Source organism: Hippoglossus hippoglossus, chromosome 14, assembly GCF_009819705.1.
Source record: "Hippoglossus hippoglossus isolate fHipHip1 chromosome 14, fHipHip1.pri, whole genome shotgun sequence".
NCBI lineage: Eukaryota > Metazoa > Chordata > Actinopteri > Pleuronectiformes > Pleuronectidae > Hippoglossus > Hippoglossus hippoglossus.
In genome coordinates this window covers 20,340,563-20,365,885 of record NC_047164.1, presented here as the reverse complement: position 1 = coordinate 20,365,885, position 25,323 = coordinate 20,340,563, and the positions used below count along the sequence as shown (strand labels likewise).

General features: G+C 43.3%; 1 protein-coding gene across 9 annotated transcripts in view; it reads right to left on the bottom strand.

Annotated features, from left to right (window-relative positions):
- The window catches only part of auts2a (activator of transcription and developmental regulator AUTS2 a), a 297,717-nt gene that overhangs the window by 145,847 nt on the left and 126,547 nt on the right, over nt 1–25,323 (bottom strand). For all 9 annotated transcript variants that reach the window (XM_034605861.1, XM_034605864.1, XM_034605859.1 and 6 more), the window contains one exon: nt 15,895–15,996. In XM_034605861.1, the coding sequence (XP_034461752.1) occupies nt 15,895–15,996 (102 nt within the window). The remainder of the gene's footprint in view (nt 1–15,894; nt 15,997–25,323) is intronic.

Below are 25,323 nucleotides of genomic sequence, written 5' to 3'. Positions count from 1 at the left end.
AATCATGTCGCATCCCCGCCTCTTTGAATATACATGATTTACTTGATTAAACCATCATATAGCAGCGATGTTACTGAACCTAACTGCTCCTCTGATAACAGTGCATCCTGACAGGGTTGTCTACAGACCACTGCTAGCAGCCTGAAGCAGTGTGATATACGTGAAATAATGCCGAGCATCCAAGCTTTGCAATTTCCATTAGATGAATGGCAAATGTCATTGATTCACTTGCATTAGCATGGGTGTTATTAGGATATATTAGGTTTGTCACTTTAGTAACTGCAAGAAATAGCATTGGTTTATTTAAGATCTCAACAATGTTTCGAACTAAAACGGTGACAGCAGCGTTTCCAAACTTCTCCGTTTTAGTGGCTCTAAAACTCCGGAGTAGTGTGGACAGCAATCTAAAAATGCATCAGTGTCCCAAGTCTTTTGCCTCATGGCCCAGCAGAGTCCACTCTTTAAGTTCACTATAAGCTTGACCTGTTGCATGTCCTATTGACCGGTCAGCACAGTAAGCTTATTAGTAAAAATGGAGGAGGACATTAGTGAGCAAAGTCGTGCTAATGGGATAAACACAACATAGAACTTAGCTACTAATGATGGGCCAGATTCATTCAAACTTTGCTTTTGAAAAAATACACAGCCCTACATGTAGCTGGACATGTTTCTTCATCAACGGTCAAGTAAAGACTTCATGAGGATACAGAACCAGATGCAAAGCCCTGTGAAACCTGAGAAACAGAAAGGCCTGGCTGGAGTTCACATTAAAAGCAGCTCATGAAATAAGTCGGCTGTCTGTTCATCACATGCTTGGAGCGAAGCAAAGTATAAATGTAGTCTGGCACAGTGAGACTATTTTCCAGAAGATCCACATAAGATAATGGGTTCTGTTTTTTATTATGAACTCTTTTTGAGGTATTTGAAGAAGATATTAGTCATACGAACATCCATGGAGATGCATGAGTAAAACAACAAAGATAGTTGAACATTATTTAGCTTTTTTTTGTTTACTAGATACAACTATAAATGGCAGACAATGGATTATAAAAAAGCCTTCGTCTCTAACTTTTTTGTGATAATCATTACTTGTTACTGGCAGTTACCTAGAGGCTGTGACAGTCCGTTTTGAAAAACCATATAATTGTAACCTGCACATAAAAGAAGCCTTGATGCTCTGGAGATGTATTTGATAGAATTCAGCAAAGACTGCCATCTTGAGTTGTGGGCTGTAAAACAGACTGGAGAGACCGACCTCCCCCCCCCACCCCTCTGTCTGTGGTCCCCAGAAGCTATAATATCCATCCTTGGCGGTTCACTTGACATTTACTTGCCCCGCTTCTCCTGTAGCATTCCCCTTCCTAACTGCCAGTGCTGCGACTCTCCAGGGCTCGCTGACCGGGTGAATAGATAACAAACCTGTCAAGGCGGCTTTAGGGGGGGAATAAATCCAGAGCTGGGGACTGAGGTGGATGATGTGTTTCAGAGGGTTACTCGGGGAAGGAGGGAGTGGGGGACTGACATGAAACGCCCTGTGAGGCCCGGACCCGGGAGAGGCTGATGGCTGTTATGCCGTGGTGCTACTTTAAAAAGGGGCACAGAGCCACTGCACCCTGATTAGATCTCGGTGCAGGCATTTCAAATGGCTGGCCCCCTTTTTACCCTCCATTTCACCAATTTCTTCACAAGCCACCCCCTCGTCCTGCCATCAAAGCAGCTGTCAGGGGCTCTTTCTTAGGCTGGCAGACAGGTCAGGGGTGGAAGGTTGAGGGTGCAGCGTGCCCTTTGAGTCAGGGGCTGAGAACACCTACCGGGGCTGTCTTTAAGGTGCTGATAGCATTCATGTGGACGTGTTCCCAGGAGGTGCACAAATGTCAACACTCTTTTGCTATGAGCATATCATTCTATTAATAGAAAAGGACAAAGAGCTCAAGCAAGAGAGATGCAGTACTCTCCTTTTGTTAAACAGTGAATCATATTTTAGCGGCTTTCAGGTCCCTGACACTTCAACCATGATTTCTCTTCAACCTATTGAGCAGAAAAACACAGGTATTTGGAGTGAGCTGACTGTCGGTCTCCTCGTCTCAATGAATAACCTCTTTGACCTTCTAATCTACTTATTCTCATCAATCCCCAACAAAGCCAATTACTCTAAATGGGTAGATCCTGACTGATCTCTTACCAATCCCTTGAAAAAGCGATGGTAAGTAAATACCTGATAAATGGCTTAACGGCCAGTGATATTCTATATTTGTGCCACAACAGATTTCTCAACCACTACAGCTATAATATGGTGGGATGTCAGCGACTCCTTGCTTGGTAAGGCAGCGGTGAAGACACCACTGGCAATAAACAATCCGAGACTCAATCTAATTACTCACCAGCCATTAAACTGAAGGCACGATAAGAACATGATGGACTGCTGCTGTGAAGTATATTAACTCAGAGAACTGGCAAAATGTCCTTTATTTAGGACGGAGCCCATGAAGCGTTTTAGGCAAACCAAGTGAGGCATGCCGGCTGGAAATTGGAGGGATAGAGACGTCCCATGATGGTGCTAAAAACTGCACATCAATTACCTGAAGCACTGAGGCCTGTCCGCTCTATCTACATCTACAGTTCCGCCTATAAGGACATAAACGTCAGCTGGCTATCCAGACATCGTGGTTGGAGAAAGGGCATTTCAGGCGAAGATGAACTATATAGTATACCTTACTTTTGTTTTTATTTGATTCATAAATCAGTATGCTACCAAACATTTACATACTTTCATATCCTTACAATTATTTATATTATTAAAAATAATAATATTATATTAATGTTCGTTTTTGGGGTAGTTTTTCCTTCTTCTTGTTGAGGGTTAAGGAAAGAGGAAGTCGCACCTTGTTAAGCCCAATGAGCCAAATTGTGATTTGTGAATATGGGCTATACCAATAAAATCTGATTGATAATTGATTGAATAGACACCCAGTGACAACTAAAATAATGTAGAATATAAAGAATAGTAACATATTCATCCATGAATACAAATACTTATACGTATACAGACAATGATACTCTACTTTATACTTGACTTGGGCGTTGCCGTCATGGATGGTTGTATATTTCAAACTAGGGGAGTTAGCTGGCACTAACAGTAAGGCAGTAAAGAGCTTTGCGAGGCTTAGCAAGCAGCCTGTGTTATACTAAGCCATGTTTATTATCAAGCACAATCCTCAGTCTCATCAATGCTTAGAGAAAGGCACGGATGAATAAATGCATATTGTTTTGCTTAGGGTTAGCCAGAGCTGGAGCCGCAAATGAAAAAAAAAAAGAATTTAAAGCAGATGGCAAAATCCAATAAGAAAAACAGAGGGAGGGGGGCAGACCGAGAGACAGAGCTACAGAGTGAGAGAGAGAGTGGAGGAATAAAAATGAAAAGAAAAACCCGAGCACACTGGCTGCTTTTTCACTGCTGTTTTTCAAAAAGCTGTAAAGCTAACAGGGAGAGGGAGAGAAAATACAAAGGCCTCTGTTCTCATTTTCTGTCTGAGAGCCCCACCAGGACCACTGGAACTTGCTTGATTTCCCCAGTCCAATTATATCTCTGTGCTCAATCCTTCCAGAATAGCAACATCACACCGAGGGACGCTGTCTGCCTAAGCGCAGCGTGCCTAATGGAGTCCCAGAAGTTGACTCCATTTCATTGCTCCTAACTAATGGGCTGTGATATTTTCCCAAACTGACTGCAGCCCTGCCCCTGGAAGCTAATCTAGTCAGTGCTGCACTGGACCCAGCCCAGCAACATGCCAGCCCACTGCTTCCCTTCTGAGACTGGATCTCTGAAGCGGATGCCGATAACGATCTTGGATTATATGAGATATATATTAATATATTATAGATATAAAAAGCAGATATTTACACATTGGTTGGTATTATTCATATTCTTTGTATGTGTATTGTGGGTGCAGAGTTTGGTGGTCATTTGTAATAGAGATGATAGTTTTTGCTCAGTGTTTTATAGCTCTGTAGTTTCACCTGTGCAGGGGATAAATGGAAAACAGCTTGGAGCTAAGTTTGGTACAAAGCATCTGTTCTCTTTGTTTGAGATTAATTTATTTGTACATTACCCCTTGCATCTTTTTTCTGCATTCTGTTCTATAAAAGAAAAAGGCTCATCAGTGCATATTAGAAAGCATATATGCCAATACTTGTAATTTGGCCAATGAATCTGGCTGACTAATATGTCGGTCTGGCTGTACTGCCTTCCTAACAACCCCCTCCAATCCTATCCACCACTGCTGCTGTCTGTGTGCAAGCCGCCAACACCCTCTCCTCCCCTCCCAGCGCTCATTAGTGCTTTCTAGCCCGGTGCTGATTGTCAGAGGGCCCCTGTGATGCCAGCTCTCCCTGTGCGGCCGGCCTGCTGTGGTGAATTTAAGAGGACTTTAATCTAAATGGGCTGTGGAGAAGAGCAGCAGCCAGGGACAGGTGGAAGGAGGAGGACTGTGGGGTAGTAGTGGATGTACAATCGCAAGGCCACAGCTGAGGACAGCCACTCTTTCAAGGCTACCTATTGCTCTCCAATGGATACTTGTGCCCAGAACACAAGCATGAGAAGAAATAGCCAAACATAAATTCTCCAGAATGGGTCCCTCTCCAGCCATATTGTGGGCACAGAACGGTCCTCCAGATGGCTAAGGGACACACCAGTGGTGCAATACAATCACTGGCATGGCAGAAGTATCAGGAATAAATATGAACAACTTTATATCATATAAAGCCTCAGCCAGTTAAGACTTTTCTCTCAAAACTTCCATTTTGATGATGCAAAAATGAATCCCCTCCTTCCAGGTTTAACCGCTTCTTATTGCACTGTAGTTTTAGTTAATAACGTCTGTTAAATGAGGGAGGACGAATAAGAACAGGATAAAACATAATTGTACATTAAGAAAAAATATTCCATTTAACCGAGGTCCTTTTAACATCAGAATCTAATTAAGGCAAATGCGACTCCATTTCAAGAAGTGCAGGTAGAGAGCAAAATTGTCTGCTTTAATGGCTCACTCAGAGGTTAATTATTTTCATAATTACAGCTCCAAACGTCAAACATTTGTTTTTCCCCCTAATTGACAGGAGAATTAACAGTGGACTATATTAGCTCTGCAGGGTTGTTCTTAACCACTGTAAAATGCTCAAAAGTGCTTTTCATATGCAATACATATAAAAAGCAATTACAAAGTTTTTTTTTCCTCCCTTTCTACCTGTTCTCTGCTGGGTAGAGGATAAGAGGTAAAACTGTAATTATGCACATTATTCACCTTCCTAAGTGCAGCACTTGAACACAACACACTAAGATGCCTAAATGCACTATGCCAGCTAGTCCTCATGCAAAGTGCGGGTCAGGCTCCAGCAGGCACCGAGAGCTAATGGCAGTGAGTGGTGCTCCTAACACATGCTCTGGCTCTATCAGGGGACACGGGGGAGTTAAGTGCCGTGCTCCCTACTGCTGATTATCGCACCTTGGCCAGCCTGCCAGGTTCCCCTGCCCTCCATGCATTGATCTCATTTTGCCAGGAGATAAGGCAGTAATTGGATGAGCGCTTGGAATCAGATGGCTCTGCCTGCACTTCCTGGGCCGTCTAGGCTCGGGGCCAAAGGAGCAGGCCAAGGTTAATCTCATCCGATCCCCTGTTCTATGTGGCCCCGACCTCTGACCTCTCACAGCTCCCCAAACACAGCTGATGCGATTCCCTTAGAACAGGTCAGGATCAATCGTCTAATTAGTTTAACGGACATTTTACACGCACTAAAACAGATTCTACTGTCAAATATACAGGTGTGATTATGAAGACGAAGGAGGAATGACGGAAAGTAGTACAAGCAAAACTGAAAAAAATTATATTGAACAATGAACTATTGCAGCACTGTAAAATTACTCATACTCATACTTCATAAAGTTCCATCTCTACTCACTATTTCCTGCATTTCAACTACCAATGGCAGATGATGTGGAAGGCATGTCACTTTATTCCAGCAGAAATCCTGCTCTTTACTGCCATGCCTGGGTCTATTTATATACATATGCAATGCAAAGCGGACTGAATTGGGGTTATAAAGCATATACAACATTTTCCAACAAATGCCCAGTTGCAATTGTATCCCAGTTTCACTGTGACCTCACACCAATTCCATTTAAGATGGTCAGCTGATTCAATTTCATCTGTCTTTTCTACTAGCACATGTGGAAGTCTAAGACGGGATTTGAGTGTATGAATGTCTGTCAAAAGGCTCAGCGTGCGTCATCGGGGCTGAATGCAGCAGGGGGATGCAGGCCTCTTGGGAAACACTAATCTTCTTATTGTGTACATTTATTCAATTCTGGTGTCAATATCAAACACAATCAGAATGGGCCACGTGACAAGTGTTTTGTCTGTTGTCTGATAGCGGATGACAGGAAGGAGAAGTAATCACCTGGGAGTACATCACCACTGACAGCTCCTAACTTAAAGCTTTGCTCCTGAAGATTAATCATGAATTCTAATGCGCCATATAAATAACTTCAATACAGAGTCAACACGTTCATTGAAAAGATTTCTCACAGAAGTCAACAGCTGCGGTTTTCTGGAAGAGGAAGTTAACCCAAAATAATCCCTTGAATATCTCTTTGACACCAGAACATTTAACTTAGACGATACAGAATGGCCTTCATCTAAGGCGAGTTCAATGTTGTTGGAGATGAACGGTGCAGTGCAACATTTAAAATCATTGTCACGATTAAGACAAGCTGTGCAATGCATGTGGCAATTTAGGAAAAACTTGTCACATGCATTCACATGCACAAACAAACCAAGAGTGGATTATGACACATTGTTACCTTGGGAAAACTGGGCAACAAACCAGAGACACAAGACACAAACAAAGAAACACAAAAACAACACTGGCAAAATATCATCCACTAAAGCTGATACCTGCTGCCAATCTCTGCTAAAATGCACCATACTTGATTTATTATTATTGCAGTGGAACAAATAATACTGTATGGTTTGCCTCTACTCACAGTCTCCAGGTTGCGCATGGGGAGAGGACAATCTCAGAAGCCAGGATTGAATTTTTCATTTCAGTTCACAGCGAAGCTGAATATAAAAAGCCTGAATTCCAAAGAGGAGCATCAGCTGGTTGCTCTTAACAAAGGGAATTTGAAAAAAAGGCCACATAAGACTGAAAATCTGGTGGAAATGGGAGACTAACAGAGACAATTGGAGGCGAGATGAGGCCAACACTTGTGTGTCATAAAGACAAACGTAGAATGGCCATCCTGTGGATTCCTGGGGCCTGACATCTAGATTGCAGATGGATAAGTGCACGTTAAAACAATATCCCGCCGACCAGAAAAAAATCATTTCTCATAGCTGTCTCTATTTACTGAAAGGCTGCTGGTCTCCCGCTGGGGCAGAAACAAATGAAAATCTTATTTCTCTACTCATGAACTCCTACCTAGTCTGGGTTTTCACTGCTGGCCATTTCATTTCTCTTCCAAATTTGACTTAAGCCCATGACTTGAGGGAAATAATGTCTCTGGAATAATCTTCTGCAACTGTAATTCCAGGGGCACTATCTCTTTCTTTTTTGGTATATCTATATGTCTGTCTGTCTTTTTATCTACAGTATCTATCTATTTATTTATTTATTGTTGGCACCGTGGCTTTGTGGTTTAAGGGAAATTGCACTGGCTTCTGAAATAGAAGTGATGTGACACCCAGTACCTCCCAGCAATCCTGCCTCATGCACAAGCATGCCCTTCTCCAACTAAAGTAAAATGTGTTTTATTAAGCACGACTGTACAGTGTGCTGGTCAAAAAGAAAAACATGGGCTCAAGTCAAAGTACATGCAAAACATACATTAGCAAGTGTAACAGCGGTAAGATTGAACACTATGATTACCATCACGTGCAGTGTACTTTATTTCTTCCACATTTTTTTATTGTGCACAAAGCTGAACACAAAAGTAAAACCAGTGATGTAAGTATTTTAGCATTTAAACCAGATGAAAATCACATTGTAGTGAGCACATGGCAAAGGTTTAAACTGGTAACGTCCATATACAGATAGATATATATATATATAGCAAATTTCCCAATTATGTACACCTCTCTTTGTTGTATTATTGGTCATTTCAAATATCTGTATAATATCACATTGATTGTTTATTAATGCAATTTGCAAAATGGAGGATAATATTTTTGGAAATTGTCTGTAGATGACTCATGTTGCATGTCATGTTGCTTTATGACACACATGTTAGGATTTACAAGAGCGGATATTGTAGGAGCAGCGGGTTTGTGGGATGCTCGAGGTACCTTATGATTCCTTTTGATTTCAATTCAGCCCTCAAGTGCAGCAGGATCACATGCATGAGTGAAGATTGTGGGTTCATGACCCAGCAGGCCTTCCATTGTAATCCCCATACAGGATTCTCGGCCCCTTGTGCCCCTCAAACAAACAACAACACACACATAAAACTTAATCCTCCCACACAACTCCTATACCCCGCAGCTAAAGTCTCTGACACAAACATACAAACACCAGGGATTCACATATATAAAACATACACGTGAACACAAACATATGCTCCATAGGGAGCTCTGCATCACTCCTTGGATATTCATGTAACCTGAATATTATGGGTTAAGGAATTAAAAAAAATCTACTCTGAGTCAGATGGGGGATGCAAGCAACAAAAAAAGCAATGTAGAGGATGGTGGAGAGATGTTTTTATCATTTCTTCATTTATAGTGGCTGTGTTGAGCCAGGAGAGGGGGTGAGGATGATTTGTTGGCTCAGGAGATGTAAGCAATATGTAGCACTGAATGGCCAGTAATCATGTTTATGAGGGGGAGATGGTTCTGGACTCCTAGTGTGTCTGATTGTGTTTTCTCTGGCTTCCAGCTTGGGCAGAGTACACCCCTACCAGGCCATTGTGATTGAAGTATGCACTCTAGCTCGGCTTCTCCTTGGGGGGTAAAAAGGTGCATGTAATACTGTTTGTGTGCCTTTAAGTACTCGTGTTTACGTGTATGTTGGCCAGTGTGTACTCATAAAAGAGGGATGTCAGTCGATGAAGACCTCCCATCGCAAAAGAAAGCACCACTTCCCCTTTCTACTTCATGCAGCCAGTTCCCACATTGCTCTCATTGCTATGGCAACCGGCATTCTCTCCTTGGGCTCTGCATGCATCCAATCAGAGTGAGACCTTTGTAGAGATTCCTCCGGGCTCCACTTATTCAACTTACCCCACCGGAACAGCTTCCACACTGAAAAGGCTGGAACAAAGAGAGGAGAGACTCCCTCGCCAGGGCCTGGTATGACATCAAATATTGGGGCAACAGGGTCGGGTTACAGGGAATGCGGAAGTAATATGTAGCCAAGAGCTGTGGGACGCATGGCAAACGCAAAAATAGGGTGGTAGCGCATGGCCATGGCCAATTTCAGTGGAAGCCTCAGAGCCTGAATACTTGGCAAGTGCAACGCGGCTCTGGCACTGGTTTAAGCTTGATAAGTCAAAATGGATTCCGGCTGAGCCTATTTATGTCATTCCTGAAAACATATGGATAGGATTCAGGCACTCAATACTTTCAACCTTCAACAATGACATTCAACACCACTCCTCCAGTCCATTAATCTTCCATGAGAATAGATTTATCATCCACAGCGCTCAGTCAGCATCAGCCTGAACAATATTTATCACACCACCCTCACTCTGTATCAATTTCAGCAATTAAAGAGCCTTATTTTGTTGGGTATCTGGTAACAACAGTAAAGGTCACGTTCTTCTGATTCTGCGTGTTTTTTTTGTGTTGAAGGCCTCAAGCTGCGGTAAATAATTAGCAGCAATAAATTAGAGCAATGTTTTATCAACGTGAGGGTTGTACTAAGGTTACCACACACGATCACACTGTGCTCCTCTAATTCTAATTATATAGACATGCACAGTAGATGCAGCCAAGTCTGAGTTAAACACTTGTGAACGTAGGTAGGGATGCAGGCGTGCCCCTAGCACTTGCAGAGACACGCCATGCAGCGGGACCTCTCGCAGGCCCCTGACGGACATTCGGCTGTTGGGGCACTGGCAGGGTGATGGAGGCGCTGCATAATTTTGCCCGACTGCCATGTCACAAAGTGTCACAGTCTGTTTCTGACAATTTGACTGCAGGCGATGAGAGAGAAAATAGGGAAGAGAAATAAAAGAGAGGGAGAGGAGAGAAAAGGAGGCTTGATTTTGAGTGCCAGGGGTGGTAATAAGAATGTCTGGATACTTCCTGGGACACAGCCTATTCATCAGGTTGATTTAGAGTCAAAGGTGTAAGGCAGTTCAAGTGATCTTGTGTCTTGATCGTCTGGCAAGTAGGCTGTGGAGTCAGCGACAAGAGCTGGCATAAAGAATGAGGAAAATAAGGTGGAAAGGTCTGATTGTGGACTAGATCCATTCACCAGCACACAGGTTTTTAGAAAGAAAGAAATACAGTGGGGCAAAAATTTTCCACAATCTGTTGCAGGTGTTCAATATGAATAAACAGAAACCCCAGATGGCATCAATCAAAAAATGAGTCAGTCTGTCAAAACCCTGTGCATTAAGTAATTTCATATTTTATCACAGCATTGGACGATCCTGAGATATTAAAGGGATAGTTCACCTAAAAATGAATATTCACTCATTATCTACTCAACACTATGCAGATGGAGGGGTGGGTGAAGTGTCTGAGTCCACAAAACACTTTAGTAGTCTCAGGGGTAAACAGCGTTGCAGCCGAATCCTCTTCTTCAGACGTAATAAAACAACAACAAAAACATAACATGCCTCCATACTGCTCGTGTGGTGTCTTCCAAGTGTACGTAAGCCACGACATTCATATTCGACTCAAACGGCGTCATTTACACCATGTTTTGAGCCTAAATGTCCTCTGATAGCCTCCTCAGAGACACGTTCACGTACCCTCGGGCACACGGAACATCGCACAAACCCTCGCCCAAGGGCATGCGCGGGGTGCGTCTGTTCATGCGGCTACGTCCGCTAGCATCGCCACTTTCGCTAGTGGACTTTTAGGCTCAAACCTTGGTGTAAATGACGATGTTTCACGTACTTGTCTGATCGGAGAATCTCTTGTTGCGATCTTTATATGTAAAAGGAAAAGGCAAATGTCCTGATCCAGTTGAGCGGACATTTTCCGGAGTTCATGTATGAAAACGACTTTTATCTCTCGAGACTTATCTCATCTGTCTGAATAATAGGACAGAATACAAAACAGTACGTCTGTATATTATTTATATTGTATATATGTCTGTAATCTGCCCTGACCAGTGACTTATTTACATCACTGCTGAGAAGCCAGAACACGGCCTAAAAGACTGTCAGGTAATCCCTGCACTGCATCGGCTGCTTATTTCCCACTGTCACTATGCACACACTGGGGCCTCAGCAAAGAGTACGATCCCGTGATAATGAGCTAATTATAGGTACAACATTCCTACTTCCATATCTAAATGCTTGTCTCTAATAGGAAACATTTCAAATTATTGAGAAGCAGAGAGAGAAAGAGACAGATAATTGATGCAAGCAATTACAAGTTCTGTGTCGAAGCAAATTGGCCAGCATATCTGGACATGTAGGGGGACTGCGACCTCATTTACATCAGAGTGTCAGGAAATAATTGGAGAATGTACTGAGGAGGTGGGATGGGCATAGTGTAATGCAGACCAGCTCTGGTCACATTACATAAGCAGTTTGCTTGGACAGCGTGATTCAGTTCAGACAAGAAGCTTACGGAAAAGATTGTACTCCAAGGTCAAGGACAAAACATTATGTGCAGTCTTGGTATGCTCCAGCAGATCTAATCATAATAGAGATCTGTACCACAACAAATATTCCTCATGACATTAATCAGTTTCCAAAAGCAGTAATTTGAGTATTTGAAATGGTTTCACCGCATGCACACAGGATTCTGAGCCGGGCTGTCATGTTTTCATCGGAAAGCCAGTAATAACTGAGTTCAGTCTTACTAGCCATTAGAGAGACTTTAGCTGTGTTTGGGCTGAAACCGCTTCAAAAGCACGGGTAGACGATGTGCTTGACTTTAAACAGTATCACTTCCAGATGTTTCATTACAAAACAACTTTCAAAGACTTTCACCGCAAGAAAACCTTCTCGTGCGAGGAGCCAGGACACACGAGTATGGATTTCAGGAACCCGCAATTTTTCACATTTTTATTTCAGTCGGAAAAACCAGCATGAAAAATTGTCTGGAGTAACACCAATAACGCGCTAGTATAAATAATAGTGTTACAGCCCAGCCCTGGCCAAGACACAAATCATTAGTCCATGTTACAGCAGGGATTCCACACCACGTACTATATAAAGTTGATATCAAAAACATGATCTAGCATTATATGTGTTTTGATTTTACAGGCAGAATTTTGTCAGTGTTACAGTTAGAAGCAGGACACAACAGGAACCTTTTGCTGACCCCCCAAAAAATGGCAACTGAAATATAGGGGTGCATTCATTACGTCTTCCTCTTGTGCCTCTCATCAGGCTGGCTTACACCAACTGGCCGGCTCTGACCCACTACTTCGGAGCTTCTCTCTATTGCACCCGCTTCTCATCAAGAGCCTTGGATGGAAAAAAGGAGGAACATGCTGTTTACTCGCAATCCCAGGCCCGTAATTGCCAATTTATTTGATAGGCAGCCGGGTAATGATGGCATTTCACCCCTTGCCGCAGAGACTAAACGGGAGTGAATCATCCCAAGCTCCCTGCCCTCCCTGATCCAGCAGACTCACGACTGCCTGCCACCCAGACTGAAGGGGTGGGGTGTGGTGGGGGGATGTGTGGGGGGGGGGGGGGGGTGGCTGCCATGTCAGCTTCAAACAAACCCAAAAGGGAACCCGGTGCTTCAGAGCAAATACAGCTAAGCCTGCCAATTTAGCGAGGGTTTGGGGTTGAGGCAGACACAGGCGAGCTGATGTGCCATTTGTAGGCCTTAATGAGCTGGCAGGATGGAGTGAGGAGGGAAGGAGAGCGGGAGAAAAGAAGGCTGCCAGGCCTGACCTCCTCTGGCCTCCATCTCGCTGCCAGCCAGTGCCAGGTCGGCAAACACAGTTCATCTGCTTCATTGGGCCGTAGTCGCTCTATGAGGGGAAGGTAGTGCTACAGCAAATACCATTAGCCAACTGTTGGTCTAATGAACAGCTCGGGTCAAAGCTAGCTCCTGTCTCACACTGCTCCCTGGAACTAACGAGTGACTTAGATGCCTCCTCTTTGTTTTCGCACTGCGAGGGAGCGTCTCTGTGTAGCTGAACCCCATTAGGAGTCGAGTTGCATTGTGCAGTGTTGCAACCAACATAGTTTTAACATTTCAGTAAAACAAGAACATGGACTGCCGTGGATATAGAATACACCACAGGCACCTGGACATACTCTGCCATCTGCCTTCAACTATAAAAAATACTATTTTACTGAATATACAGTATGCTGTGATTTCCTGTATAACCAGAAAAAAATAAACAAAACCCAAAGAATCTCTTCGGCAAACTAAACTATGTAAAATAGAATATGTTCCCCGTCATTTTCCTTTTCCTCTGTCTTTCAGTCTGGGGAGCAGAGCGTGCTACAAGAGCTTTGGCTTGTACCTCTTGCAGCTTGTGAAGCGGGTTTTTACAGCATGACTGGAGGGGACTTGTTCAGAAGCCTGTGGGGACTGAAGATGAAGCCTCACACAGTTTGACCATCTTAACTGACATGGGGGTCTAAAAGTCTGTCTTCGTGCTGCCCATCTTCCAGAAGACACGCTGAGTCTCCTGTGGGGTGTCTTGACCAGACATAGCAGGGGTAACCGGGGCTGTGGCTCCCTCTTCTCCAGAGTGTACTGAGTGGCTGAAATGACAGCTCAGGTGGAAGTTATTACAGGCAGGGACATAGATGCTTCCTGAGAAGAAGTCAGGAGGGGGGGGGGGGGGGGGAGTGGATTCTGCTTGCAAATACTGACATTTTCAAAAGCAATTATAGATATAAGATGAAATGAAATGAAGTCAACACAGACAGTTGCTGAATTATTTTATAGCATGACTTCCCACAGTATTCACATTAAATAAGCTGAAGGTGAAGCTATGGTGAGAGTGTCCGTGTTAGGAACATGGAAGTGACTCAGTAATGAGGGCAGACGAAGATGATGTAACTGTTGAGACATATTTCATTAGTGTGTTATGAGTCAAAGTACACATCAGCACACCCATGTGGTCTAAATGGAGGTAAGTGGTTGTCCAACGAGGCCAAGTCAGATTATATTGTTGCCAATAAAATTTCAAACGCTGATTATCTGAATGATATAAGGCACCGGCTCCTCCAACACATTACAATAGTAACACACAGTATTTGAAATGGATTCTTGCTGGTCCCTTTAATAATGACGATTGGTTAAATGTAGCACCCACATGCATTTGCTTTATTGAAATCACAGTCAAAGTTCGCTGTGCCAATCACCTCATGGCAATCAATGCAGTTATTAAGAATAAGTTTGATATGGATGCATATGGAAAAAAACAAACTGAATAACAGAGGGAAAAATGTATACTTCAAAACTATAAATCTGTCATCAAGCATGAATCATTTTTTAATTATAGGTTGTTGCTTATTGTGTTGTAGTAGGACTATTTATTAAATATTAAATGCCTTTATTGTGAATCACAATGAATCACAGTTAAGCTTATAAGTCATCCATAGGTTTCCCATTTTCTGAGCCAAATTTGCCCTGGTGAGCCGCTGCACAGTCACCAGAGTGCAGTCTGACAGAAATCAGCGAGTATCATTTCGGTTTCTGTTGTCAACATCAAATTACTTATTTCATTTCATGCCCGGTCAAGCATCGTAAAGCTACACGCAGAATCAGTTTTGCTTCAGTTGTTCGGCCATGTCTTTCTCAAAGACTAGCTCGCCTCCCAGCTGACAGCTTTAATTATGGCCAGATATCTGATCGCTTCGCCGTGGATTCTCCACACAAATCAAAGAGCAGGGGTGGGTGTCTGGCAGCGGGGTCCCTAGAGCCTGATCGCTTTACATCTTGAAATATTGTCAAAGGGCGCAGGGACACACAGCCGCTCTTTCTTCTGTCAGTTAATGCTCGCCTTCAGCTCCACAAGGAATGAGGAGCGGGGCAAGTCGAGCCCTTTTTGTATCATTCATTAAAAAAGAAAAAAAACATTGAGAGACATGGAGAGAGACAGAGACAGAGAGAGAGAGAGTGTGCGTAGGATGCAAATAGCGCTCTTCACGTGAAGAACTCCAAGAGCCACTTAGGATGTTAAAGATTTACCACTAAGTGCTCTGCTTAGGATGATTTTTATATGTTTAAGACCGAAGGAGGTCTTGACCAAATTCATTTGCTCACATTAAAAACTTACCTTTTGTCGATGCGTCATAATGTAGGTGCAAGGCCCTTCACACAAAATGACTCCCGAATTAAGGAACAACAGCAGAATTAAAACATTTGTGCTCAGAAGCGATCCAACGAATTATTTAAGCAGATTCATTATCTTATGAATTTATTATATTTCCTGCAGACTATAGAACTTTTATCATTAATATTAATACCTCCTCTCTGAGTCTTGACACATCACAAATGTTTGTAAGTTACTTGGTTGTGAATTCAACTTTGTATAGGATTCACCTCATAACAAAAAATCAGCATGGGAGGTTGTTTTTTTGGGGTCTATCTATGAAATGCTGAAAGAGGAATCTATGACTCATAATCTGATGACCTCAAGTCCTGATTATTAGAAATTATTTGTAGGGGATGACAGACTATGATCAGGTGTTGAGTGAGGTACCCCTGAAGCTGGGAGCCTGTTTGTAAATGTACTCACATCCGTCAGCCTGTCTCTGGAGCTGCTCCTGAACGAAGGCTTGGATTCTCCGCTCACACTCTCACTGTCGCTGCCTTTACAGTTGTTCGGCCCCGGCTTCAGCTGCAGAAAACAACACACAAGGAGACAAACAGTCAATAACGTGTAGATAAAACTGTTAACACAGCAGTTTGGAGCTCCGCTCGGATAGAGCTGCCTTGGAAAGGCATCCCAGAGATATCAGTTCACGAATACGTGAGAATTGGCAGGAGCTTCAGCGCTGTCTCTGTAAATCTGTCATGTTTCTGAGTCTACTCAGCGCCAATGACTCTGCTTGCCAATGACAGACGCCATCTGATCTCGCAGTATGAAACTCCTCACAGCCCATGAAACAGAGAACAGGGACAAAGACCCCACCAGAACCTTCAAATGGAGCCACTATCCTCTCCAAGCAGACACCACATGCTGAGGCAGCAGGAGCTCAGCAAATGTCATCCCCTAGACTCTTTGTTCGAGATGCAGCTAAAAGACACGTATAAAGAGTGGGACGTGCCAATCCGTGAGCATCTCAGTCCCGTCAAAATCTGGAGAACAATAAAAAGAGTGCAGCGCTGAGTGGAAGGAGATGGGGTCTATCCTCCCCGTCCGCGTGTGTAATTGATGTCCTCGGAAGCTCCCATGGTGCTCCTTCCAGACCAGACGAACGCTGCAGGTTTCATTTCAAAGCACATAAAAAGCTGCCTTTATGGGACAGTGCAGTAAACGGCGGCTCTGCCACCTAATAGGAAAAGCCGAGCGTGGTGCTGCACATACAAAGAACTTGGACTAAGATGATGGCCCTTTCCTTTCCCCCGCTCTCCTATTCTAAAGGGAGGGCACAAAACTAAAGTGTTTTTTTTTTTTTTTTTTTAAACCTCCCCTTCAGTATTCTCCTTTCAGGTATCGGCCATCATTTAGAGCGATGAAAGGGCACAAGGTGGGGGAATACCAGATGAACCCTTGAGTTGAGCAGATAATTAAAATTAAAATGTTCCTCTTCTGTAGCCATTAGCGGTGTGAAAGGAATCCTATTCCTTGGGAGAATTGCATGATGGGTGGAAGGCGGACGGAGTCGCCAGAGTGCTGAACGTGATAAGAGAGTATGAGCTCTGGGAATGCCTGATGGGCCCTTTTGACTGAGTCCATGCACGTGCCTGTATTTGTGTGTGTGCGTGTGTATGTGCGTGACTGTATGTCTATGTAGTCACGCGGCGCTGAGACCAGGTAGGGGGAGAAGACACACCAGACAAATGTGGCACATGCACCAACACATGCACACCAATGCCCTGCACTGTGATAGCACTAATTACCTCCAACACATTTTATTCCCACAAAAACCAGAGCGTATTTTCTCTCTTTCTCTTGTAAATGCCAGTTTGTCTGAAGGGAGTTTACATATCTTTAGAGAGAAAAGGGGGAATAGTATCTCATCCACAGTGGCCTGTGAACTGATCCTTGAAGAAAGGGCAAGGGATGCTATTTACGCCCTGCTCTGTGGCGCCTGCATCAAAACATGTTGACCTATAATATTTATCAACCAGCCAGTGCCCCTGCTGACAACACCGGTCAGTGCACGCCAGCACACTCATGCATGTATGAATGTGCACGCAGACTTCACTGCACCAAATCTTCACCGCCCAGAACCAAACTAATATATGGTGAGCTTACAAAGATTATCACCATGCAAGTGTGGGACAGATATAGAGATTTGTCTGTTATTAATCTACGTGATATCAAACTGATTCTGCTGCGGTGAAACCACATAATCACACCGTCTGTATTCTGGCTTATCAGTGGATAACATACTCCATGAAATCCGAATTCTTGCTCACATTTAACTGGGTGTAATGTCTGAAGAACATGTCTAATAAAGACATTGCAATAAAGAGCGGTTCATCTTTCAGGGCTATTACATAGCTTGGGACCTGATTACACAGCTATTTGAAAATGTATCCCTCAGCTTGTTCCCTTTAATTTCCCCCTGAGCTCCTTTAAATTACTTCAGAGAATTGCCTTTTTTTTTTTTCTTCATCCGCTCTCCCTTTCTGAGGCTCAGATGACGGATTCATTTCTTTTTATGATGTGATTAATGTATTTCTTAAGCAAATGGAGGGAATGCCGGTAGTCAGAGCCACCAAAAAGTGAGGTTGAAATTGAATGTCCTGCCGTCTGAAGATAAATCCAAATGGGAAGCCCATGTTTGTGGGTGCCGCTGTGACCTCCTCTATAATGGTGCTGATCTGATCACTCCCATTTGTTCCGGTCGTGAGTCATTCTCTGCGTTTTTATAGCCTTTTAAACAAAAAAGCTTCAGTTTTATTTGCTGTAATGAACACCAGTGCATTGGAATCTGAGAGGGCAAATGACACGTGTGCGCAGTGTTTTGTACTGATGCAATAACATACAGACATTAATTAAGATGCAGGTTGAGGCATACAGATGCATTCACTTAATGACCTCACTGTATCTGCACAGTCTGGGTAAGAACTGGCCCTGTAGGAAGATAACAACCACATGCTTTTAATATTCCAGAGGCTAATTTCACAACATTTAAAGACACAGCGAGACATTAGCATCTAATGAAACATTTAAACTAGCAGTAAGTGCATCTGACATTCATTTCCACACAGTGAGGTCTTGTTTTCCTGCAATCTGTTCTGTGTTAGGGGATTTTTTTTCTCTTCTTCCTCGTCTCTCTTACAAGTCTGAATTTACTGAACCAACAACCTGTTTTCAATCTGCAGTCAGAGGGATGCTGTGGAAGAGGGCAGCTGAAACGGTTCAGCCTGTGAGAATGAGAAAACATTCAACATTTGCTATAAATCATTCTTTTAAAAAACAAAAAAGACACTGGTGCTTAAGTTACCAGCAACGGTTCAAACTGTAACTGTTTATTTGGACAGTTCCGTCGCGACAACTGATCAGATTACTGTTGGAAACACACAGGAATCTTTGGAGCATTCAGTTGAGGGGTGGGGCTGCAGGCAGAGGCAGGACGTAACGTATTACCTCCACTGTTGAGATCATGTGTTTTTATTTACAGAACATTGACACTAGCGTCGGCCTTTATAACCAAAAACTCTATTAACATGTTTGTCGATGTCCTCTATGCTTTTTTGTTTTTTTGCCATTTTGCGTTTGTCGTGTTTCACCGAGGATTGCGTTAAACCCTGAGGTGAATCTCCTGCTGTGTTCTCACATGAGCTAATTCTTACATTATCCTGAGTAATTACTAGTGGGCTGGCCGGAGGTCTGAGAGCAGCTTTAATCTGTTTTCACTTGATCGTAATGCTATCTCTGCAATACTCAGTAGTTCAATTATGATTGCACTCGTACTATCACTGATCGGCTTCACGTCTTTTTCAAAATTCAGACATACGCTTTGGTCTAATAAGCACTAAATTTCGAAATAATCAGTCATAAATCACATTATTTTTAGTTTACAAATGTATGAGCAGATAGCCCAAGCTAAGGGTTCACAAACAGACCAGTATAAGGGCAGTGGCTAATCAAAGACATCTGCAAATCTGTACAAAAGTCGTTTTTGGTCTTCCCAATTTAGTTATTTGAATCTACTTTTTTTACTCTACAACAGTGTACTCTTGTTCAGTCTTATTACTGGCTTACATCAGTAATCTGCGAAGAATATGACAGATGGTATACAAATTAATTTATTGATAAACAGAGAAGATGGCTAACTCTCTCTTAACTGATAATATCCAAGCAAATGATCTGTTTGTGTGAACCTATTCACTGTATACACTGTCCACACTCTGATTCGTTTAATTGTAACATACAGTACGCGAGGAATAGCTCTTGAACCTTGCCTTTCAACATCTCTGTCCAAGGTCAAATATGCATCTTTACAGGCTCACAGCAGCATTATTGGAGTTACAACACAAGAAATGCTGTCGAATGTCTCGCATGCTTCATAAATTCTTGTCTTCAGGTTTCTACTGAGGCACAAGATGCTTGTTTTTACAATAGAGAAGATTTAATTAAACAAGGGAAAAAAATCAATATAGAATGTTGTCCTTTCAGCGTTAGTGGAAGTAATAGCATTTGACAAAATTGTGACTACATTCCTCGATCGGAGTCTAAATGATAATGCATCTAATCTAACACTGTTCCCCTCCATTAAAACAGCTATTACAACACTGTCTTCTACATGCGAAGTCAATTATTTTCTCACTTACTGAAAAATGCTCACCAACGCCATAGTGGAATTTTACAAGTGCACTGACCTATTCTCAAGGGCTGCTCGACAGACTCAATGCAATCAAGCACAAAAGTAGGCCTGCTAACATTTCTAACCACAGAGGCCTTTTTAAACAGAGCCATACACAAGCAGCCTGGCCCAGCAACTCCACTCCCAACACCCATTCCTCATCCTACAAAAAAAGAGAAAAAAGATGGAGAGAGAACTGGCCTCAGTTCTCTGTACTAGCCTCAGTAGGATTCTGTAGCCATCAGCTCCCGGTTTCCCTTAGTTACGCACAACAGCAGCTGCGGAGCGCGGCGGTAATAAAACCTGGAACAATTTAACAGCTTTTATTGTTCGTCTGTGGCTTTCAGAACAGCTAACCTGTCCTCTCAGGATCTGGCAGAGAGAATCCCACCAGGGCAGCAATGAAAGAGGATCTCATTTACCTAAAAGCGCTTATAAATTTTTAATTTGCTTTAACAAGTAAATTAACAAGTCCCTCATTTGGGAAGTTTTATGGCTGCTTGCCACTGAGGGAGAACCATGAAAGTTTTATAGATAATCCACTACCTAGGCTGTGTTACTGATAATAAATTGTCTATTTCCTGCGGCACTGTCAAATGCCCTTGGTTTCCACTGACTACACTTTGAATATGTTCTTTATTCTACCTTCAGAGGTCTATATATACCAGGGCTATTAAAGTGCTGGAGAGTTTCAAGACTCAGCAGTTAAAATGAACAACTTGAAGAATTTCTGTCAACTTAATACAGACACTCTTGAATAGCCTTCGGTGACTCCATTACCAAACATTAGACCACATTAAGCATCGCTAATTATGTCACTGCCAATTTATACATCCCAAAAGCCTCACAGTGAGCCTATCAAGTGAAACCACCCTGGGCTGGTCGACAACAGCAGTTGGAAACTGCTGGGCCTGTTTAGCGTGCAGCCAGCTTTATCTGAAGAGACTGTCAAGTAAAAAAAAGAAGGTCTGGGGGTTCCTCAGGGCCTGAGCGAGAGGGCTTTGGACAGACCCTACGTCATCTATCTGACAGTGGCTATGTGGGAGAGCCCACCAGTGTGGCCTGGCTCTGACCCTGTGCTTGGCTCTGAGGCCCAGCTGCTTTAACTGCCACAGACAGCAGCCCGCCTGGCCTTCTCGTCACCCATAACCCCCTCTGCCACCCTCGCTCACAGCCTGTCACTGAACATCAGCGCTAGGCTTCCATTGCCCCAAATTTGTTTACTGTTGGGGCAAAGAGGTCACAGGCGTGTATTCTGAAAATAAACCTTAATACCTCTTTGTATCTCTGTAGCCTGGATGTCGTCTGTTCTTTCATCACTGTGACTAAATGACATAATGAAAATTCTTGGCATGTTTATCCCAAAGCCTAGTGTTTGCCTCTGGTTAAGATGTCAGTGTCAGCCAGTGAGGCGTTTTTTATTATTACATAGGTATGTAACCATGGTGAAGTTCCATTTCCTTTCAATTTGCCAGCATCACTGTGTGGCAGTGATCTCTGGCGAACTTGTCAGACATCATTTTTCTTGCAGGGGAGAGATCAGTGAGGCCAGATTTGGCCACTTTGGGCAGTCTCAGGCCACAGAGGAAGGCTTTTCTAGCCTCTGTGCTGGAATGTGCAGCCAAAGCAAAGATATGGAGCCACTGAGGAGTAGTCATAGCAGCCACAGGCTGAGAGTATCCTTAGAGGAGGAGGAGGAGGAGGAGTGGGAAATGGAGGCTCGAGGTGGGTGGGTGGGTGGGGGTAAACGTGGTTGAGAGCACTGTCTTGATCTCATCAGTCATACTAAAGACTCCATTTCCTCTACCACAGGCTGGAGGCTACTAGCGCTTGTGACTGCATTTATATATTGCCATAAATCTCAGATCTATGACGACATTACAGACGAATCAATATGCTTTTAACATCCATCCACTGCCCTACGTCGCAATCACCCTTCTCCCTGCTCACAAATGGTCATATAATGCTTTAGTCTGGAGGATTGAGTTATGGGGACAATTCCCAGATTTAATAATGAACTGAGCAAGTGGAGAAAAAGTGTGTGTGTGTGTGTGGGTGGGTTGGGGGTGGGGGGTGCAATGAGCTATCTACCTCATAAGAGCAGTGGGAGACCTCTACCCTCTCAGATCATATCAGAACATCTTGTAGTAGTAGCCCTGTGTGGCAGTAAAATAACCTTCCTACCCACTTTACGAACAATTCCCTGATCTCCAGGACTCTCCTTGTACAGCAGGCTGAGCTCCGACCAAGAGGATACTGTGGTGGTGGTGGTGGTGGGGGGGTACGACTTCTAACTGCCCAGTTGAGCACTCATCACCTCATACCTTCTCATCAAACACATCGGTGTGCAATTAATTATATGATTTCCCAATCCCTTCAATCTGTGCTACTGAGTCGTTACTTTAGTATTGGCTTTCTGAGACCCATCCAACTAAAGCTACCACCTGTGTGCCAAATCACAGCTCCCCGAGCTAGACAACTTCAATAAAGAGTGGAATGGAAAAAAGACAGCAGAGAAAAAGCCCTCTCCTATCGGCTTGCAGAGGCTATCATTTCTCTTTTTTATTGCCATTTATTTTCCTCCAGGAATTCACTGCCAGTATATTGGCAGGCCTTCCAGTAGATGGAGGCAATGAAATTTAGCGCAGACACTTAACACTGGGTCAAGCCTTGTGTGCGGCTCACGTGTGGTGGTAATATGATAGACAAACGCTTAGAGTTTAGGGAAAGAGGGCTTTTTTTTATGTTACAGGAATAGTAGCGCAGTGCCGGCTGTGACACACGTTGCTGCAATATGTACAACCCAGGGCTGGACTGGGACAACAAATCGGCCCTGGCATTTTGGCCCAGACCCCATCTATCCAAACAGCCCCGCCACAAACCAATGGTGCCAATAAATGATGGGTTGCATGATGGTTACCAGCATGTTTGAATATATTATTTAAGTAATGACAATGAAAGTGTTCCTTGTAAGTCTAGTAGCCTATATATTCCCAATAGTGGGGAAGCAACACCCATAAAGCGAAATAAAGCTAATAATATGATTTTTTTTTATGAGTTAAGTCTTATCACCATTTTACAAGTATAGTCAGAAAAAATAAAGCACTTAGAACCTACTTACTTTTGTTAAATTAATCCAATATTATAGAAATGTAACTACATTATCATCTACAAATGATCAAGTATTTTGGTACGAAAAGCTGCATTTATTATGTAAGCATCTGACATTTGCAACAAACCAAAAGGATTGGGAATCAGTTGGGAATTCAGTGAGTTATGAACATTAGTGTGATTACACGTCCTGCCTTACATGAGCTGTAGAAGACGCAGCTGCACATACCGAGGTGGACCGGGTTAGATTCAGGATTCAACTGTGAGGTGAAACAAACAGGATGCGGTCGGATTGAATGTGAATTTGTTTTATTCTATTGAGTGATAGAATTAATGCAACATGTCTGACACATCCTCTGAGTTAACTGTCGTAAAGCTGCGAAGGTCAGACACCACTGAGCTTGCATTGCTCTGAGAGAGAGAGAGAGAGAGAGTGAGAGAGCGAGAGAGAGAGAGAGAGAGAGAGAGAGAGAGAGAGAGAGAGAGAGAATAACAACCATTACCAAACCACTGTGAGGCAAATGACAGGGGGGGTTCGGTCTTTCAAAACTCAAAAACACTTTATTTTGCATCTATAATTAGTGCTTTCAATGCCTATTATTTCACTATGACCCCCCCCTCCTGTCCATCCAGCGAAATCCCCTGTCTTGAATGAATGAATCCTCAAAAACCTAGTGAGGGCATCCTATGTGTGTGAGAGAATCTATATGATAAAGTATTGATCAGGTGATCAGTGTCTTCCAGATAATAGTAGCACTGTATAAACTGTAAACTCACCATGATCTCTCATGACATATTGTTGAGCCAGGCAGCCAGTCCCTAACTTCTTCTTACTGCTCTACATGCCCTCCCTCATCTCGCTCCCTCTCCTCCCCTCTGTGCCGTGAATGACGCCGGCACAGGGCCCAAGGGGGAGGTGTTTAAAGATGTGATTAGATCAGCCCAGGGTCAATTAAGAAAAAAAAACAATGGGCCCATTTACCTGTTTTATGGGCCGCTCAGGCAGCAAAAAATGCATCGGCACAAAAGGCACGTTGGCCCACCTGGAAAGTGGCCAGTCCAGCCCTGGCACAACCAGAGCCTTTTGGAAGGATGGAGAAGATACAAACACTTAAAATGGTAGAGCGCTGTGGCCAAGACACAAGAGACACAACCTAAGTAGGTCAAAACTGTGTCATTAAGCCGAACCTTGAAGTGTGGAAGAACTCCTGACTGGAATGTGTGGAATAAACGGGGAGAAAATATCTCAGCTAATTGACATTAATTACAAGATATTCCATTCAAATCCTTGACACATGGCCACTCAATAAACATGTGAATTTAATTAATTTACACCTACACTAACAACACTTATGACTGTGAGTTTACATGCATTAGTGCAAAGGACACAGGCTGCACTTACTGAATCACAAAGCCTACAAACATTAAAGGGGACATAGCATGCCCATTTTACCACAAGTTGATATGGTTCCTTGGGGTCTTAATGAAATGTCTGTAACATACTTTGGTCAAAATACCACAAGGATCATATAAAACAGCACCCTTTTTACCCTGTATAAAACAGCCCTCCACAGAGTGACCTGTTTTGAGTGCCTGTTCCTTTAAATGCTAATGAGCCAGCTCCCCCCTCCCCCTCTCCCCCCATGATTTTAAACGATATAAATTACATATTTTATATGATATAAATTATCAAATATGCATCCCATACTTTGTATTCCCCTTGTTGTCCTGGAGTTTTAATTTTCCCAATCACATAATTAAATGTCCCCCTCTGCCCATCCACTACAAGCACACAAGCAGACAGACAGAGAGAGAAAGAGAGGTGGGGGGGGCTATGAAGACCATCATTTACCCCCGAACCCCGACATTCAACGGGTACAACAACAAGCGGAGAAAGCAGAATCGCGGGCTGACCTTATATATACAGTCTATGGGGCTGACCAGCGCGGAGAAATGCACGTCCCGTGTGAACAGCCAGGCGGCTGCGTGCTGGAGAACGGCGCTGCGCTGCCTCGCAGCTGCGCTTCCGCGTCCGGTGTACCCCGGCGTAACTACTGTACCCCGGCGTAACT